This window comes from Dysidea avara, chromosome 15 (assembly GCF_963678975.1).
Source record: "Dysidea avara chromosome 15, odDysAvar1.4, whole genome shotgun sequence".
NCBI lineage: Eukaryota > Metazoa > Porifera > Demospongiae > Dictyoceratida > Dysideidae > Dysidea > Dysidea avara.
This window is the reverse complement of record NC_089286.1, coordinates 3,735,729-3,756,773: the sequence shown is the minus strand read 5'-3', so window position 1 is coordinate 3,756,773 and position 21,045 is coordinate 3,735,729. Positions and strand designations below refer to the sequence as shown.

Below are 21,045 nucleotides of genomic sequence, written 5' to 3'. Positions count from 1 at the left end.
TAACTGAGGATCAACTGTACTAACTGAGGATCACCTGTACTAACTGAGGATCACCTGTACTAACTGAGGATCACCTGTACTAACTGAGGATCACCTGTACTAACTGAGGATCACCTGTACTAACTGAGGATCACCTGTACTAACTGAGGATCACCTGTACTAACTGAGGATCAACTGTACTAACTGAGGATCACCTGTACTAACTGAGGATCACCTGTACTAACTGAGGATCAACTGTACTAACTGAGGATCAACTGTACTAACTGAGGATCAACTGTACTAACTGAGGATCACCTGTACTAACTGAGGATCACCTGTACTAACTGAGGATCACCTGTACTAACTGAGGATCACCTGTACTAACTGAGGATCAACTGTACTAACTGAGGATCAACTGTACTAACTGAGGATCAACTGTACTAACTGAGGATCACCTGTACTAACTGAGGATCAACTGTACTAACTGAGGATCAACTGTACTAACTGAGGATCACCTGTACTAACTGAGGATCAACTGTACTAACTGAGGATCAACTGTGCTAACTGAGGATCACCTGTACTAACTGAGGATCAACTGTACTAACTGAGGATCAACTGTACTAACTGAGGATCAACTGTACTAACTGAGGATCACCTGTACTAACTGAGGGTCACCTGTACTAACTGAGGATCACCTGTACTAACTGAGGATCAACTGTACTAACTGAGGATCAACTGTACTAACTGAGGACAATTAAAGATGTGGGCTGGATTAAAGTTAGCTATTGTACAAGAATAGATTGTATATCTTACACAACACCAACCGTATCATTTTCACCAATGTTTTTCTTTCCAACTAGTTGATGGACAAAGATGGGGTTATCCAAGGGATATTCCCTATGAGTAACTCGATTGTGTACTAATAATAGGAGGCGATAAATAGAAGCAAGATCATGTGATTTCAAAAAAAAACGTGCAGTATTATGACAAGGAGTGAAGGACAGGAATTGGTACTAACTCTTCCAGTATAGTGGGATGGACAGTTAACATTTGTAGTAACTATCACTGTGGTCAAAACTTGGATCAGAGAATAGAGGTGAGGTAGCCTAGGCATTAGCTCCCGCCAAACAGTATGGAGTACTTGTTCAGTCAGAAATTATTTCTTTTTTTTATTTGTTTCTAGTCTGACAACTGAACTCTAGTGGCACTGGCAGGATATAGTCATCACATGATACAACACTAAAAGTGCCTCGTGCTTTAATTTAGGTTTCTTCCTAATCTGGTATTAAGACACATGTACAGAGATTTAGTAAGGAATAAGGAGGCCAATAGCTAGTTAGTGTTCACTAGTAAGGTTACAGTACATTAGTCATCTTGTATACAGTAGTGTTGGTATGCATAGTGATGAATACACATTTTTAAAATGCTGTGTTGATGTCCATATGAAGATAGGCATGTGTATGTGTGTTCCATGATCAAATGGCTTGCCTGCCCAATGCACTGACATGGCAAAAGGTATGGCTATGCCACTACATGGATGTCACGTGCATTTATTTATGATGCAGTATACGTAAACAAGATCATTGTCATTTCTTCAACTAAACCACCTTCATAACCATATGCATAAGAGACTACAGGGCTAACACTATATCTTGTTGATTTGCTAATCCATGGTGAACATTTTAAGCCAAATTGTGATGTTGTAGACTAATGCAAAGGAAGTAATGGCTATGAATGTAAGTGCCTGTAGTTTATTTTCAGTGTAGTTACTGTACAAATTGATTATCTTGCTCTTCCTATTGTCTAGTGCTATAATTCCTAAACTACTCACCACAGAAAGCTGAAACTTTGGTGATCCATTCCTTGGATACTGTAGATAATAAATAAATTTTGAAAGCTGTGCAAACAAGCCTGGTTTTTGCTGAGGCAGTCACATATATTAATGGCAGGATAAATGCCATGAGTGTTGCATTGGAAATGGATAGAATTTTGTGAGGTGAAACCTAGTGAAATTTCCATTTTCAATATAACAATAGTGGCATTTTCACTACTAGTATGCTATTCCAAGTTAGTACCACCACTGTCCTTTGGTTACCAAGCAACAGTTGTTAGGATGTAACTGCTAAGGTTTAACAGAATATTACCCCGAAAATAATTCCCCAGCAATGGTTGCAGCAATGGTTGCACCATTGTGGCATTCTTAGCAGGGAAGATCATTTCTATTAGATAACAAGTTGATGTTGTGCTACTTCTAAAAACCAGGCGCCATGCAGCTAGCTAAATCATCTGGAATTAACTATAGACAGTGTATACTACTATGAATTAACCAACTATGTATTACTGCTTTACAATAGGGTAGTTTTGGGTTGTGCAATAATATTATTAGCTAATTCTTGTATTTCGTAATTCATGAAATATCCGTAATTCGTTCAATTACGTTGCTATACACTGCTAAGGAAGCTTTTGTTGAACAGACCGCTTTTACCAACATATTACGCACAAAACTATCTTCTAAACTGTTTTATAGTGTGACTAACGTGTTTTTTGCCACAAATTCTCTCGACAAAGTCTCAAAGCTGCTCTTCATTTTTGTTTGCGTACGTAAGGGATACGCCCCCTTTCAACTCGAAGCGATAGGCTATTCCTGGTAGTGTACGGGGCCTGCACCGTTGTTTTTCAGTTGCTAAATGTCTGAAAACCTCAAGGGGAAGGTAGTCTGAGGAAAGTCACCACACCCGTATTTCAGTCTGCCGAAAAGAAACCACCTCAGAGCAAAGTTCACCTTAGTCTGGCGCCGCCCGCCCCTTCGCAAAAAGTAAGGGTCTGGTGAAATACAAATACCTAATCATTTCAAAAGGAATTCAATTAGACAGCGTACGTAATGCTTGTTACGTCAGATGATTGCACTTCAATTCGAACAAAAGTATTGTGTTGCCAAGGCGATTTCTGTGTGAACGTCATTGGCATGCACTAATTGGCTAGCGCCGAATCTGGGCGCTAGAAATGATTTAGTATCTGTATTTCACCAGACCCTTACTTTATGCGAAGGGGCGGGCGGCGCCAGACTAAGTTCACCTGTGCAGAAGTTTAATACAGACTTCATTTCACTTTTTACGTAAAAGCTGCTTTTACTGTTATTAAACGATTTTGCTCACGTGGGTGCGTACAGACAAACATAGATAGGTAGATAGGTACACACACACACTTTAACGAAAACAATTTCAGTAAACCAGGTGCACGCCCACAGTCAGCCGAAGGCCGGCTGTGGGCGTGCGCCTGGTTTAATAAAGATTTTGGGTCATACCATGGTAACTGTTGCTAAGCAACAACAATAATCATTTTGCAGCAAAAAGTCTAGCTATTGAAATTGCAACTTTTCGCATCAAATTCAATATCAGAAAAAATTGGGATAGATTTTACTGCTATAGTACAATACCGCTCAAATTTAACATTGTCTCATGTGTGTGCAAGCGATTCAAAACAAGTTAATGAAAGGGTGTGACACCCATGTTGCTTGTGAGTATTCATCCCAAACGAAACAAGATGAATACTCGCAAGTGAAATGGGTGCCATGCCCTTTAATTGGTTCGTTTTTTAATCACTTGTACTTTTACAAGACGACGTTACATTTGAGCAGTACCGTATGTACGGTTTAAGCTGGATCCTCAAAAACATTTATATCTCAAGGATGCAATTACACACAATCTTGAAATTTGGCTCAGTTGTAGCACTGCTAGACCCACTAAAAGCATTTCAATTTTTTTTGTTCAAATTCCTAACACAGCGTTTACAGTCAATCTAAATTTTCCTATTGGGAAGCCATAAAGTGCAACGTCTTTTTAACAACCTTGTCTTGACCAAGAGAATTAATATTTCCGCCAACTAGATGATTAAAGGTGACAGTAAAGTATACACATGTGGTTTGGCTCCATTACAAGAAGAAAAGTCCTCTTTTCACTTTTAGCTGTTTTTCAGGATCCAGCTCAACATGTACATGCTATATATAGCAAGAGTTCATAATGTATATACTGACCTACTCCCATATACCCCTGTAGGTGCTGAAGTTGTGATGTAACAACAAGATGTTATGGTTTGTGGCATACGAGCAGCAGTGTAAATGTGCTAACACTGTGCCACACTTACAACATGGTCAGGACAGCTGTATTCACGAATGTCCTGACAATAAATACCTGCCTAAATCCATGAAGGCATGATTTGGTGAGAAATGCTGAGGGCTCAAATTAGTTTGGTTGCCAGCAATGTAACCTTTTTAGGGATGAATTCAATCAATAATTTTACAAAGAGAAACTAGCAAACCAGGAAGTGTTACATCATAACTTCACGATAAGCCCTTCTACAGGGATATATTGGAGTAGGATACTCTCGGTCTCCAGAGTATAATATGAACTCTTGCTGCTAGTAAAGGGACTTTTGTATGGGCGGTCAAACAGGTATTGTAATAGTCATGGTATGCATAGAAATATACAAATAGCATGTGTATATAGCAGTGAAACTGGTGATATACATCAACATCATGAGAGTTGCATTGAATGTGAGTAAAAATTCACAAGGTGAGTCTAGTGAAAATTTCAATAAAACACTGCTACCCATGTTAATCCGTGCTAATACCATACTGTTTCATTGGTTGCCAAGCAACAATTGTTAGGGTGTGGTTGCTAAATTGCAACAAAAAATCACCAATACTTGCCTAGCAGTAGTGCTATGCAACCAATGTGGCGAGATAATTTCTAAGGTAATATGCATTTTGGGCCATAGCAACCACATCACAGTAAGCAACACCAAGTAATAGCTAGAGACCTATCAAAAGGATCTTCATGATTTTAAAACCCAAAACAAAGCCAAGTTTAAGGTCACTAAGATCCGAGTGGGCAGTCTCTAACTGACTTAGAAAATAATGTGGGTGTATCTATACTAGTATAGATTGGTTGATTGTGGGTTGAGTAAACATCATGTCATCACAAAATGTAAACCCACAATCACTTTCCACATATTGTTATATATATAAAAGGAAGCTCACTGATCTGCTCTGCCTCCTTAGGGAGGCATAGTCCTGTGGGCAGCTAGCAGATCAGTGATCAATTGTGAGATCTGCAATGCCACTCAGCACATCAGTGATCACTAGTGAGGTGTGACTCCTTAACTTGGAGATAGGAGGTTTCATTTTAGAGAACCTCTCTAAAGTCTCTTAGGGATTTTGAAGACCTCATCTCCCAAAGATCAAAGGATTTTATGCATACCATTTTCTAATACCAACCATCACACTGTACTAACTTATAAAATTTCATTTGCAACTTTTCACTGATATCAGTGAAATCAGGGATTAATTTTACTGTTGATATAGCAACTTTTGTAAGGGCAGTGAAACAGGTATGGTGTTATACTGGTTATTGTATATGTTACTCCAGATACATTAGATTTCCTTGGCCGCCTATCACTATAAAGTGTCTTGAAATTTATGATTCAGGATAAATTATAAGTGACTTGGTTTTAGAAAACCTACCTATTGGGCACATAAACTAGTTTTAAAACAACACCAGCATGATATGGCTACACTATATAGCTAACAATTTTCACAAGAACTTTGTCTTCATCTTGCCAAGTCTGCTCTCTGGAGACAAGACTTTTCTGTAGTCGTATTAGAGCTCACATATTAGTGACTGAATCAGTAAACACCCAACACAATTGTGCAAGCCTAAATTTACAGCACAAAACATTGAATACAAATACTTGTGTATTATTAAAATAACTGCTTTGTTCTTAGTGACAAAAGAGATTAACAATACAAACCTGGATATCATCTTATTCACCTACTCCAGAGGAGTTTAAAGTCTTAGTTTCGTTGTAGTAGAGTAAAGGATACTGAAGTTATAGGTGTTTGTTTAAGTTATGTCAAAACAAAAGTACGCAATTGATCTTTTTTTTTGCTAACTTTGCCATTTTATGTAGTGAAGAAGGTGATACAAGGAAACACTTACCCAGTAATCGAATACCCTCCTCATGATGAACAACAGAATGGTGCAAATTTAAACTCCATGTGTCATTCTGCTTATAAGTTACAATCATTTTAGTAAGTGCTTGTAATTTATTTTCGCTATACTTGCTATACAAATTGATCTTTCTGGTATTGCTACTTTGTCGGGCTGTAACTCCCAAAGTTACTGGAATATGAGGCTGAAACTTTGCCAGAGGATCCGTTTGGCTAAGTAGATTATAAATATTTTATGAACAGGAATTTGAAAAATGTACAATTGTGTCGGATTTTCACACATCCGGCCACAATTTACTCTAGAGGCTCTGGAAAGAGACACTGGAGTGACTTCAGACAATATTACAACACTCATCTTTTGTATGCCAGGTGCTACCTATCCCACCACCTCCATTGTTCGCTCATTTGTGAGGACTTGTGATCCAAAAACACTTGTGATAAACCTATCTGAAATGGCAGGAAATTGTAAAGACTGCTGGATGGTCTGAAAGACCTTACATGTCTTCATCTTCAAGGGAAATTTCACCTGCATAGCTGCCAAGGTTGGTGAGTTATTACCAGTTCAATTATAAAATATTGTTTATCTACAAAATTAATGTACAATGTGCCCAAACTTTAGGTTTTCCAAAATTAGGTCACATATGTGACATGGAGATACCATCTGAACTGTCCACACATATATGGTAATAACATAAATAAGCTATTTTAAGCACAGTTATCCGTGTGTATGTGTTTAGCAAAACACACATTTTCAATCCTCAATAATTAATGCTCACTAAACTTACATTATTTGACATCACCAGTTTATTTCTGTTCCCTCTGATTTGACTAGGCACTTCACTGATAGATGGTCTGCTACTTTCACTATCACTCAGACATTGTTGGATTGTTGGCAGTAGGGGATGAGTTTTGTCAACCTCTTGCAAGTCTACCATTCGTCGTTCAGTTTCAGACAACTCAAGTTCATCACTAGGACAAGGAGGATGACCAGTCACTGTTTGTAAACAAAGAACTCCCAAGGAAAAAACTGCTGACAATTCAGTAGGAGGTTGTCTGGACTTGATCACTTCAGGAGCCAGGTAGGATTGGTCAGTAACAGTATCATCTACTGCTGTTAGTACTTTTGGACAAATGTAATCAGCAACCACAGCCTTAGGCTCGTCACTCACCAGTACATTACGACCATGAAGGTTTGTGTGTAATATTCCAGCACTGAGAAGGTAATTGAGACCTTCAGCCATATCATGACACAGGTCTAGCTGTATATCAACAGTTAAGATTTCCTTGTTTTGAGCTATGAAACTATCAAGATTGTAGGGGAGTAGTTCTGATATAAGTGTTGGACTACTTGTAGGAGATTGTTGTGAGACTAATACAAACTGCTCAACATTGGGATGTTTAATAGTTGATAGAAATGTGGTAATTTGTTTTATCATTTCCATAACACCATCAGCTGACACATCAGGGTATCCAGGTAGTAGCTTCTTGTGTGTTGTTTTACTGGCATACCATTCGGTGTTAAAAGTCACTTGAGTGACTTCTCCATATTTCCCTGAACCTAACATCTGTTCCTACAATATTGAATAGCTTATATAAAACTTTTGTTCTATAGAAAGTATGCTTATAATTACTCTCTACTTTCAATTCCATCTAAATAGCTATCTAACATTCCAGCTACCTCAAAATACTCCCCCATATTTCACAAATAAACTGCCTTAACATAAAACTTATCTGCATGGAAGATTAATACTGGCTCTACATGACCTCATTTCTCTCTCTCATAAAGGCTGCTTTTTGCTTAAAATGTTTTGCTCACATGCTTCCAGAAACATATACACATATATGCATATATATATATATACATGCAATTACACAAAAATTTGGAATTTTCAACTAGAGTAGGGACCATAGCACATTGATAATAGTACTGAAATTAGCTGGAGTAGTTCATAATATTAAATCACAGTAAAACAATAAGAAGTGTTATATCCAGGGGCGGATATAGGATTTATAAAGGAGGGAGGGGGCTAACTCAAGGTACTAATCTCTTGGGTGGAGATGTGCAAAGTACACCTCCCAGCATGCGGAACTAGGAGGGTCTGGGGGCATGTCCCTCCAGGAAATTTTTGAAAAATAGATGCTAAAAACTGCAATTTGGAGACATTTCCACATAAAATGCATTTTTCTGCCTGTAAATATTTATATACTGCCTTTAGATTATAGGTATGGCTCTCTGCAACGTTTGCTAATGGATAGGTTTAGATAACCAAGCACATGATACCCCAACTCACAATTGCATGCATGATAGAATAACAATGTTGAAACTGGAAAATTTTGACATTTGAATAATACAAAAGTGAATCTGAGAGCATTTTCAATGGAAATCGTGTACCTGAATTAAGTATATTTTTTCTGGTACTGGTAATAACTACACAAGTAGATGAATCAAGCCTTCTCAACTGACCAATGTACTTCATTTTATTTATAGGCACAGGCAGATTTGGAAAAATTCCATAACAGAACCAATTTTTATGCTTAACACTGAATGTTCTATTGGAGTAGTTAAATGACTGTTCTATTAGAGTATCTCAATCTTGTACACCTCCAATGCTGATCCGGGTCCTTGTTGCATAACCTTTAGCACAAATCTACTGATAATTCCTTATAAAGATGTTTATAAAGTGGGTTTATGAGTATTTGTATTATTAGTTATTATATAATTATGCTAAGAAAAATTTTCATTATAATCCTCAGCATATTGATCAAGCCTAAAAGTGAAGGGGTGGGGCTTCAGCCTCCAAAGCTCCCCTCCTGAATCCACCCCTGATATCTTTACTGTGCATTTCCATTATGGTATCTTAAGCACAGCAGGGATATAACACTTTTTTGTGTGTATCTGTTTGTTAACAATTTTTGTAAATGAAATTTGGTGAACCCACGCATACTACATCAAAGGAAAGAAATGGTGCTGTGCACCAGCTATCAATTGTTGTCTGAAAAGTGAATTATCCATTGCACTTCATTGTCAGCTATGTTCAACCTGTTATACAGCATTACAAATCAAGAACTGTTCTAAAAGCACATCTACAATCAAAGTAGCCTCTATGAAAAACACAGACTATTTCCGTTATGAAGGGAAGCCATCATGTGCTACCGCCAAATTGACACCTATCACTGTCAGCAAAGATGAATGGGACCCAAAGGAGGACACTGGTAAGTCCATGAAGAATGCATCATACATACTGCGGTGTGCCAAAAGGAACGTGTCTGGCTGTCAAACAGTAAAAAATTAAGCTCAGCGCTGTAGCTGTTATAGAATTATGCTTGTCTGAAGGCATCATTACTCAGTCAGTCAGTAGAAATTTTTTTTTTTTAAATCCGTAAAAACTTGTTGACTCTGTTTTAGGTTGATCTGAAGGCTTGTTTGGACATAGTTTTACCTAACCAGTACTTACTGCCTCATAAAATAAGGCTGGTTCTTGGGTGATGTTTTTATGTACCACGCCCAAAACCTTTATAGTCCCTACTATACAGTACTATCGTACTGTAATATAAAGAACCTTGAGTGGGAGCATTAAAGCAAATGATGATTCTATTAAAGCCATACAGAATGCAACTGTTCTATATTGGGCAGTTATAGACCACTTTGATACCACAGTTCTATATTAGGAAGTTATAGAACTGCCAGGCCTATTTGTAGGACAATAGCCTGCTTTTAAGTAATTAATCGCTCAATACTGGCCAGTGCAACCAATCAACCAAGCTGACAGCCAGTACTGCACTGGCTGACCAGTCAACCCAACCAGTATGAGCAGAGCCACTGAATTTAATTTATAGGCATAATTGAAGATTTCAATGGTGGTTACTTGTGATCAGCAGCGGTGAATCTTGTTACTTTCTATCAGTGACAAAACAACCCTGTGAGTTTCTAATTGTTTTGTGTGTCTTGTGTATCTTAAGTTGATGGTTCTTTTTATGCATTAAAGCACTACCTAGGCTTGTGCTATATGTAAAATGTAGTACTCAAAGAGTGGTCTCGAGACAAGGTAAAGCTTCATGTTGTACTATATTTATCTCTCTCGCCCACTCTTTTACATGCTATATTTGATGTGTAGCACTCGCAGCAATGCTTTAACTCTTTCTGTTATATAATAACGGTAGATGGCAAACATGGCAAATAAATTACAGGCACACTTAATTAATTCACAATTGGTATACACTACAAAAACAGGACCTGGTTCAATCTGTTCATTATGAACTGACCAAGGTATAGTGTACATATATGAAGAAGGTCATTTATGGATATAGAATTTTAAAAATCACAAAAAAACTCAATTTTAGTCTCACTTCCTCACTGTCTGACCACAGTCACAAGGCTAGAGGCCAAATGAAGCAGTACACAGCCACTATTTTATGCCACAATAGCAAACTCACCAGTGGGATGTGCCTTTCGAGGTTCTGACAAGTGTAGGCCTTCTGCGTCTTGCTTTTCTTTATCTTCATTCAGGCTGCTTATCTTCTTTATGCAATGAAACCATATTGAGGTGTGAATTTTCCATATCACATGTTCTTTCAGCAGCATATTGCAACGCCAAACACTTATTTGCTGGATTTCAGAAGTGCTTTGCTACTATAAGAGGTATACTAGCTAGATGTCTGCAACTTTGTGATTGGAATCCTGTTTGCAAATAGGTTCAAGATCACACCCAACAAAAAAGATCTAGGTGGACCAGATACTCTAATACAACAGTCATTATGATAATCTAATAGAACAGTCACAAGTTACACTGTAGCTAGCTGATTTAAAGATGAAGTAGGGATCTATGTAATAAAAAGTGACAAGTGATGAATGATGGTATTACAGCATAGCTTGGTGGGAAAGTCCCTACTTTGGCACACTAGCTATAACAATTATTTTTTTCAATGCCAAAGTAAGGACTTTCCCACTGAGCTGTGCTGTAATACCATCATTCATCTCTTGTTTCACTACTTTTTATTGCATAAATCCCTACTTCATTTTTTAAAATACTAGTACATTTTTATAACAGAAATAGAATTTTACAAAAACAATGGGTTTTTGCTGTGCTGGTCACAATTAGATACTTAGTCAGTTCTGTAGAAATTTAGCTAAATAATATTTTCCTCCATAGGAATAATGTTAAAAGCGTTTCAGGCAGCTTTGATGCTAACTGATATTGTCAAACTGTCATGAAGGAGAAGTGAGGCTAGAAATTGGGTGATAATTGTTTGGTAGGAAAGCGCAAAGTTTCATGACTCCCCAACTATCAAGTACTGACTTAAGACTACTGTACTGTATGATATGTAATACAAAGTTGTCGATCTGTTATCAAGTGAGTTTGTTAATAATCAATACTGATGTCATCAGGATATAAGGTAGTGTGTTGTGCAGCCAAGAAACCCAGTACACTACATCATGAGTTTATTGACAAGAAGACAGAAAACACAACTTTCATGCATGGCTTCTCAAAAGCACATGATTTTTTTAATTATGGCTGCTCTACACATTTAGCATCCCACATATTTACCTAAATTAAGCAAAATCAGTTTGTGCAATTTTGAAATACAAGTCCTTAAAGTTACACTTAATTTCTTATTTCGGGGACCTTCATCTTTTCACACACTTGATAAAAACCAGTATGAAACACAAATGTGTAATTTAATCTTCATAATATTTGGTATACATTAAGCAGAGTATGGGGTGAATTCATATACCAAATCTGTTGTGAATCTGACACAAAGTTATGGACAATTATGCACTTGCATTAAAAATCAATTTTTGTCACACCTACAGAGTAAACCACTTATGGAAATCATTTATAGGTCAACCATCATAGATCAAACCTTTCATGGTAAAAGAAATTGCACAATGTTACAAAAAACAAACTTGATGTAAAATTTCAAACGCTCAAACAGAACAGTCACCAAGTAGCAAAAAGTGAAAACGTTGCTGAGAGTTTAAACCAAGAATCCATACCTAACTCTCAAACCTGAACTGCTGTTGTCAGCTATTCAGCTCACTTAATCTCATGAAAAAACTATTCAATAGTATAAAGTTCATAATTTCATTGATTCTTCCAATGGAAAATTAGAACATTCTGTGTGTGTTTTATTAGAAGTCTTCAAAAATGTGCACTGAATTATAGTATTGCAAAAATAGGTAACAGATGATTAATAAAATCTACAATATACATAATACAATTGTAACTTCTGTCTTCTATAATCATCATTGTGCCTGTAGATGAGAAGAAATTACAAGCCCTAAAGTCTGGCTTTTGGGTGTTTACAAAAAGGAAGGAAATTCACGAAAAACAGTTGAATAGGTGCAGCCTGTAAAAGCTTGGGTGAAAAAGATTAAGAAATAGCTGCAATGATGTTAATGCTTGTATTATTAAAATTGAGTGCCATTGATCATTGCAGCCATTTCTTGCCTGCTGCCTTTTATTCTGCAACTTCTTTACTCTGGCTTGTGAACACCACACCATAGTAGCTATACAGATGTGCTACATGAGCTGGTAACTGTTCAGCTTTTTTCAATACAATTATTGTCTTCTGAATTGTCTCATTGCATTAAATAGATATTCTGACTTGATATAACAAACATGTATTGTATTGTATTCTACTTGTTGGGTCTGGTCAGTTCTTCTTCCACTCAGTTGCTTTATCATCAGTTTGTTCTCTTCTTTCAATTTAGTACACTCCAAATCTCTTACTGTCAACCTTGATTGTGTCTCAGACAACTCAACACGGAGTTGTGTCATAGCCAACTTTGAGCGCTCCTGCAGGGACAGTTACAACACAGGTAAATCTACAATGATGTACAAAAAATTGCAGCAGATAAATTTTCCTAACAATTATGTCGTATACTACAATCAAGAGTTCCTTCATTATTATTACGTAACTATTTCTATATTATTGTAACAAGTACACAGAAAAATTTGGAATTTTCAACTAGAGTAGGGACCAAAGCACATCGATAAAAAGTACTGAAACAAGCTGGAGTAGTACATGATATTAAATCACAGTAAAACAATAAGAAGCGTTATATCCCTACTGTGCTTAAGATATCATTGTGGAAATGTACAGTATATAGGGATACCTGTGCCAAAACAGCCCAGCTGTAAAAAAAGGTGAGGCCAAGAATGCACAAGTACATGTTCATGGAGTAACTACAACCAAAAGACATGGTATCAAAATCTGGCCAAGAAAGCATTTATATGCTTCACATTATCACATCCAGCTAGCTGTACATGTGTGCTTGCAATATAAACAATACTACTGAGATGATAAAAGATATTACACTGCATTGTTACCAAAATTAATTTAACTAAAAATTTACAATTGGTTTCTACTTGGCCATCTTTTTATTTTAATATAGCTACAGTGCAAAAAGATGGCCAAGTAGAAACCATTTGTAAATTTTTAGTTAAATTAATTTTGGTAACAATGCAGTGTAATCATCTTTTATCGTCTCAGTAGTATTGTTTATATTGCAAGCACACATGTACAGCTAGCTGGATGTGATAATGTGAAGCATATAGAAAATGAATGCACAAAAGTGCCTATACTGTAAATGCTTTCTTGGCCAGATTTTGATATCATATCTTTTGGTTGTAGTTACTCCATGAACATGTACTTGTGCATTCTTGGCCTCGCCTTTTTTTACAGCTGGGCTGTTTTGGCACAGGATGTCACTACTTTTTGTTGAATGGAGAACATACAGTTACTGAAGATTGGCTATTATATTACATAGGAGACACTGCAAGCATAATAACAGCTTCAGTATCAGATTAGCTAGCTAAATCAGTAGCAAAAGCTTCATGTTCAGTGTTTAGAAGTGCTACTAAAAGTGACTTGCTAAGAGAAAACTCGTTCAAACCGTTCAAATTTCTCTCAAGGACTCACGTGATATTTTACGTGATGTTTCACATGAAAATAAGAACCAGGGATAGTGACAAAGTCAAGGCTACCATCTTAATGGTTCTTCCTGAAGCGGTGGGTTGGTGATATAACTAGTCTCTGTGCGTAACAAGTGGAGGCGAATCAGCTGCGAGTTGTTGCTGAATGTAGAATGGACATGAGGCGCTGAATGCATCACACTATTCTCCAAGCTATTCTCCCAGCGAATTGCCGAGTAAGTTCGTGTATATAAGTCATTGTAAATGGATATATAACTACCGTCGTAATGTTAGACAGGAATCCCCCAAGCCATAGTAGCTTCCTGGGATTATATATCTATGCTGTTGTAGGCCAGATCCTTGCAGCTGGCTTGTTCTAGCAGCTGTGTGGGTCAGACTGCGAACAAGTTGAGCTGAGAAAACAGCTAAAAATGAAAGATTTTTTTCTCAACATTTCAACCAACCAGATGGTTGGTGATGACAACGAAGTTGTCAAGAGCAGATAAATGCTTCCATCAACAGTTCAGGAAAGGCTGTAAGGCTATATACTTTTATGGCTTCCTCTATAATGTGGTGAACTCTTTGGCTATAAATAATGCGCCAGGTGTTTGAATGATTAGCAAGTAAGTCACTACTACAAAACTAATAAGTTAATATTGTTGAGGGCTCAGCTCAATGCGTACATACAGTACACCATATTACAGGTTTTTGCAATTTTATTCGGCGACTTTGCAATTGAATTCGTCCCGTTTGATATTGAGTTCGCGTCGCTTTTGCAATTGAATTCGTCCCGTTTGCAATTGAATTCGTCGGTTTTGCAATTGAATTCGTCCCGTTTGCAATTGAATTCGTCGGTTTTGCAATTGAATTCGTCGCTTTTGCAGTTAAGTTCGACCGTAACAAGAATGGCAGCTGGAGAAAACACGAAAACATGGTGTAGCAGCTGCTACAAGAACTTGTTCAAGTTCAACAGTAGTAAACAACTCTATATAAGGCAATAATTCTTCCTCTACAGCCTCTCCAGCAACATTCCAAACTCTACTACGCCATTCGCGATGGGTGTGGTCACTCGCGAGCAAGCTAATTAACTTGTCAGACAGCTATCAGCTTCGCGTACTACCAGCTTCAATTACCTTCTAGTGTCTCAAGTGTAACTTTCCAAGGCATAAATAGTTCATCTCTTAATGAACGGGTTGGTTTCTTGGAGCCGTTTTGTTTATGACGAATTGTAATGCAAACGCGACGAATTCTATTGCAAAACCGACTAATTCAACTGCAAAACCGATGGATTCAATTGCAAAACCGATGAATTCAATTGCAATACCGACGAATTCAATTGAAATACCGACGAATTCAATTGCAATACCGACGAATTCAATTGCAAACGGGACGAATTCAATTGCAAAGGCGACGAATTCAATTGCAAAAACCTGTACTATGCATCAATCGATTGATGTGATGATAATATGTGCAGATCTGAGACAACCATGGACCCTACTATATAGTAACTGGGCAGATATATAGAGTTATGTATACTCTGATATAATTCTTGAGTGTTGTAGTTTGCCAACGGTCAAAGCTAAATTAACCATTTTAGATAGCTTTTTGTGTTGTTGAAGGTGTCAGGCAAACTCCAGTTAGGGCCAGACAATAAAAGATTATTTTTTTCAAAACAGGAGAGGAACATGCTTATAGGCCCGCAAGGTACAGGCTTAATTTATTTACCCCTGTAATGCATCTATTAATGTATTGCCCCACTGGCTACTACCCCTCCCTTCGGGCATATATGGGACTATAGTGGGCATAACTGAATGTTAAATGCCCCATGGTAGGGCAAACCTATTGTGCCAAATCACCACCCATTGGCTCCAGTTGCAACGTGGGGATTTACTCAGGATTTGACATAGGGGTCATTCCATGTCAAATCAACAAGGAATTTAGGGACACCTCTCGGATTTTGACAAAACTTGGTATATTTGTAGTACCTGTGGTGCTTATAACTCATGCAAATTTTTAGCTCCATACATTCCATAGTTTCTGATTTATATTTTGAATATTTCATGAAAATTTGGTCCATTTCTAGTTACAAAATTGACTGCAACTTTGTACTGTGTAAATATTTTTATACACAATTTTCACTGACCGAAGACTATTGATTGACCTTTCCAGTGATCCCTAAATTATGGGATATCTACTTAATTATGGTTCAAAAGTACTTTATTGAAAACTTTAATCCTTTATATTTTGAAAAATGCTGCTTGAAATATTTCAAATTTTTTTGTGAATAATGATTGGGTCATAGTCGATGTTTGATAAAATTTTGTGGTGGGACCACAATGGGCTCAAGAGATATAATGAATTATGTTGTGGTATGTGATGGAATTTACAGTCTATTATTGCTGTATTGGAGTCTACACCTCCAATAACCACTCACAACAAGGCCATGCCAAGTTTATCTCACAGAGTAGGTACATTGCAACCTGTATTAGTGACGACCTGCATTGAAAGGCCATCTATGTGCTGCAGTTAAGTTATATTTCTTTAATGTATAGCACCAAAGCATCAACCCTTTCTAGCAAATCCAAAAATGGTCCTTATTAGACAGGTTGACTTTAAATTACAGATCTGACCACCAAGTGTCCATAAACATCATGTAAATGTTGTACCATCTCTTCACAAGTACCTTCTTTATTAAGTTGAATCCCGCTGTAGTGGACTCAGTTATATTTAAGTTCCGTATGTGGCTGCATAGGTACATACAACAGAACTCCTCAGAAGGGATACCTTGATAACCAGGGCACCTGTTTATACACTGTACTCCCACTCTAGCGGTGCACATACATTTAGACTAAGATACTTCTGTGGCTTCTATAATATGAGCACTTTATTATGGTCCTAGGGATGGGGGGGTACTGTATACATGCACTACACACATCAATGTGTGAACTAAATTACTTTACAGTCACGACCACTTTGAAGATCAAGTCATAAATTCATACACATACTCATGTAGAAAGTAAACATGTCAACCACATATTTAACATTTACCTGTAAAGATCTTCAAAACGTGAACGCAAAATACTTTGAAAAACCATTAATTTTAGTGATTACAGTACTATAAATCACACGTTGAGGTGCAAGCAAGTGTTAATAATATAAAAATTCTTGGTACAAGTAATGCGTCTACCGTATATAGTGTAACTCTTCTATTTCCTGGACCATTGATGAAGTGTTCATTTTTGAGAAACCACAGACTTGTCTTGGGTCCAAAATGTACGTACAATTATAAAGTAAGATCATGAGGCTATCAAGGTACCCAGATATCCTTTTTGAGGAGGTCTGTTGTACCTATGCAGCCATGTACGTAACTTGAATAGTGTAGAGTGGGGATATGTATGTAAGTGCACTATGGCAAGATTTTACTTAATAAATAAGGTACAACTGAAGAGATGGTACAACATTAAGTCTAAGTCCCTGAAATTAGGCTAGGTAATCCTAAGGCTGCAGCACATGTTGCTGTCAGACCTTCAGTGCTGGTCACTGTAAAGTAAATAATAATAATAATTAATGTGTTTATGGACGCATGATGATCTCATTTATAGTCAACCAGTCTAATAAGGACCATGTTTGGATTTGCTAGAAAAGATTGATGCTTTGGTGCTATACATTAAGATCCAATTAAAGTAAAAATTAGCTGCAGTTTATAGATGGTCTTTCAATACAGGTGGTCATTAATACAGGTTGCAATGTACCTAGACACCTTCACTCTGTAAGATTAACTTGGCATGGCCTTGTTATGAGTGGTTATTGGAGGTGTAGACTCCAATACAGCAATAATAGACTGTAAATTCCATCACATACCACAACATAATTCATTATATCTCTTGAGCTCATTGTGGTCCCACCACAAAAATTTTATCAAACATAGACTATGACCCAATCATTATTCACAAAAAAATTCGAAATATTTCAAGCAGCATTTTTCAAAATATAAAGGATTAAAGTTTTCAATGAAGTATTTTTGAACCATAATTAAATAGATATAGGGATCACTGGAAAGGTCAATCATCAGTAAAAATTGTGTGTAAAAATATTTACACAGGACAAAGTTGCAGCCAATTTTGTAACTAGAGATGGACCAAATTTTCATGAAATATTCAGTGGTTATAAATCAGAAACTATTGAATGTATGGAGCTAAAAATTTGCATGAGTGATAAGCACCACAGGTACTACAAACATACCAAGTTTTGTCAAAATCCGAGAGGTGTCCCTAAATTCCTTGTTGATTTGACATGGAATGACCCATAGCGTAGAAAAAATACTTGGCTGCTTAATGAATGATTGTCTCCCATAGTGGGGCAGCAGTTTCATGTCAATTCCCCTTGTAAAGGGGTAGTTGGAAAAGGTGGATACGGTCGGACACGGACGCGGATGCGGACACGGACATTTTCAAAAAGCACTTTTACATTTATGCAGTATATGCTTTTACATTTATGTAAGTTATTTTTCATACCTAATGCTGTTTTTACAGCAGTCTTCGCTTCGAGACCCAGGCGTCAATCCTTTCATAGCGCTTATCCATTTATAAGCGCACGTGCGAAGGACTAGACCAGCACTCCACAGCATGCCAAAGACCATAATGGTGTTGTACACATGTTCTAAAGTCTAATACAGAGTTATATAGTTGTAGAGATTAGCTTGTATGCCCCATGCAACTTAGCTTAGCAGGCCAAATCCACAATCTTACGCCTTTTAGTATAAGGCGCAGGCGCTTATACCAAGTGTTGAGGATTTCAAGGACCTGGCCTACGAGATTAAGTTGGGACATGCTAGATTAATCTCTGTGACTCTGAATTAGATTTCTAGAGCACGTATACAACACTATAATGGTCTTTAGAGTGCTAGTCTATCCTTCGCACGTGCGCTTATAAATGGATAAGCGCTATGAAAAGATCGACACCTGGGTCTGGAGGCGAAGACTACTGTAAAAACAGCGTTAGGTATGAAAAATAACTGTTATATAAATGTAAAAGTCCTTTTTGAAAGTGTCCGCGTCCGTGTCCGCGTCCGTGTCCGCGTCCGACTGTATCCGCCTTTTCCAACTACCCCTTGTAAAGCCCCACTTACATCCAAGGGGGGTGGTGGGGCAACACATTGGTAGGTGCATAATGAGTTTGCATCATAAACCTTGTGTTAAAATTTAGGCTGTCTTGCATTTGTTGTGCTTATAGCAGCTAATGTGCTTATCTCAAACAAGGACTGGAGAAACTATAAATTGTCTTCTACCTTTATCTATCAACTAGATCACTGCTATTTCCTTTGCTGTTGTAACTTGTTTACCATTATGCTATAACCGTTAGTCCCTCCTAGTTTATATGTCTCCTAGTAACGAAAATTGTTATGTCAACAATGTAGCATAGGTGAGAACCACAAAATAAGTCAAGTAATATATTACATAATTGGTTATCAACTGCTACCAGCTAATACATCTTGGGAATGGCTATGTGGGATGCCCACTTTAATGTATATAAAATGATGTGATGCTCGTGTTGTATAGATGTTAGTCACACTGTTTTATCTGCTGTCTCCTCCCATACAAGACCTGCCTCAATCTGATCAACCCAAGGAACCTACGTAGGACCTCCTGACCATAAAGACTTTTGTAAAGTACACTGGTTGAAGTCCAACTACAACATGTGGTGAGTATAATTGGAATGTTGGTGTATGTGTGTAGTGCATATTAGTTGTGGGACAATGGCAGGGACCTGGATTTGAAGAACTGGCCCAGATACATACTCAGCTTGAATAACAATATGTTCACACATATGCTACACACACTATACATATTTGACATGTTAGTCTGACTATATGATTACATGTTTTTAGTTAGCTGTGCCTTACCATATACTGTACTGTATCCCTTTCTGTATGTGTAGGGTGGATACTGATGTTGTGACTGTTGGCGGGTGAATTTATGGTCAATGGACAAATCATGCAAATGGTGAAGAATAAATAATATGTGGTACCAAGACCCCACTACTATATTATGAACTCTTGGTGGACTTCATAGCCAAACACTAGTGTATCTGGCTTCTTGTGCTATTGTAGTCATTGTTTTATTTTATTTTATGGGATCATCATAATGTAAACGTTTACTATTGCAGTATATTCATGCTATCAGTAAAGATTTTCTATAATTGTGGGTGGTTGCATGAGGGTCTAACAAGTGCTGTGATTGAAAGGTGATGCGCTGATGCTGGCTTTTAGTGAACACTGAAGTTTCACGGGCACTGAATGGCTGGGGCAGGATTAGAGACGTGCACAGGTAATGTAGCAGTAAATTACTTCAACTGTATCCCAACACACAGCGGGTATGAAACAGCTATATGCTGGTACAGCCCTGCATGGGGGAGTAACGTGAGTCAGTGGAGGCATACCGTGGCGAATTTAAAACAAATCAGTGACTGGACTCACAATTAAACCCGGAGTTGACAGCACAGTGTTCATCAAATCGCTATGGCTAATGATCTTGCCCACCTCCACACTGTTCGGGAAGTGAGACGGGCGCCTCACACCTCGACGTCATGGCGGCAAGTTTGAATCTTCAAAGAGCACAAAAGTGATCTCATAAGCTAACAAACAACTTTTAGCGAAATTAAATGTACAGATACATTGTGTAAAAAGCCCCTGATAGCCACAGCCTTTTTACAACACGACTTCATAGTTGAAAGAAAATCGCCCCAATGGGATGCGATGACGAAGAAAATGAAAAAAAGAACGATGCACATTTGAATAAATAATATAATTAATGCATGGTAAATGGGTGGGCGATGGAACAAACTACTCCAACGATTCGCCTGACTTTCCGTGTGGTAGTTACTCATTATACAAAGGTTACATGCCCCTGGTTTTGAGGTGGAATCTTTTAGTAAGGCTGAGATTTCGCCATGCGGATTTTAAAAGATTGCGTAATCTATCCCTCATGTAAATGACTCGCAGTAGTGGTCGCGTGTTTATTATTATTGTGGGCACGTGCTTTGTGCTTCTTGGCCTCGCGACTCACTACCGTGAGTCTTGATCACAGTAGTGGTCGCGTGTTTATTATTGTGGGCACGCGCTTTGTGCTTCTTGGCCTCGCGACT

At 37.7% G+C, this 21,045-nt stretch overlaps 1 protein-coding gene and 1 long non-coding RNA gene across 22 annotated transcripts in view; one reads left to right on the top strand and one right to left on the bottom strand.

Moving 5' to 3' along the window:
- LOC136245598 (uncharacterized) overlaps window positions 1-21,045 on the bottom strand; it is a 70,459-nt gene that overhangs the window by 2,987 nt on the left and 46,427 nt on the right. The window contains exons 13-14 of the mRNA XM_066037099.1: window positions 12,628-12,783; window positions 6,772-7,557 (exon numbers count right to left, since the gene is read on the bottom strand). Coding sequence (XP_065893171.1) covers window positions 6,772-7,557; window positions 12,628-12,783 — 942 coding nt within the window. The remainder of the gene's footprint in view (window positions 1-6,771; window positions 7,558-12,627; window positions 12,784-21,045) is intronic.
- LOC136245603 (uncharacterized) lies at window positions 161-20,071 on the top strand. Of its 21 annotated transcripts, none has more exons than XR_010695978.1 (11): window positions 161-756; window positions 840-1,075; window positions 4,035-4,197; window positions 4,254-4,430; window positions 4,485-4,550; window positions 6,356-6,528; window positions 6,819-7,176; window positions 11,137-11,337; window positions 12,699-12,806; window positions 19,504-19,602; window positions 19,840-20,071. It is a non-coding gene; the product is annotated as an uncharacterized lncRNA (long non-coding RNA). The 21 variants fall into 21 exon arrangements; XR_010695982.1 differs by having other exon boundaries at window positions 164-756; window positions 6,819-7,065; XR_010695987.1 differs by lacking the exon at window positions 11,137-11,337 and adding an exon at window positions 6,606-6,669 and having other exon boundaries at window positions 166-756; window positions 6,819-7,065.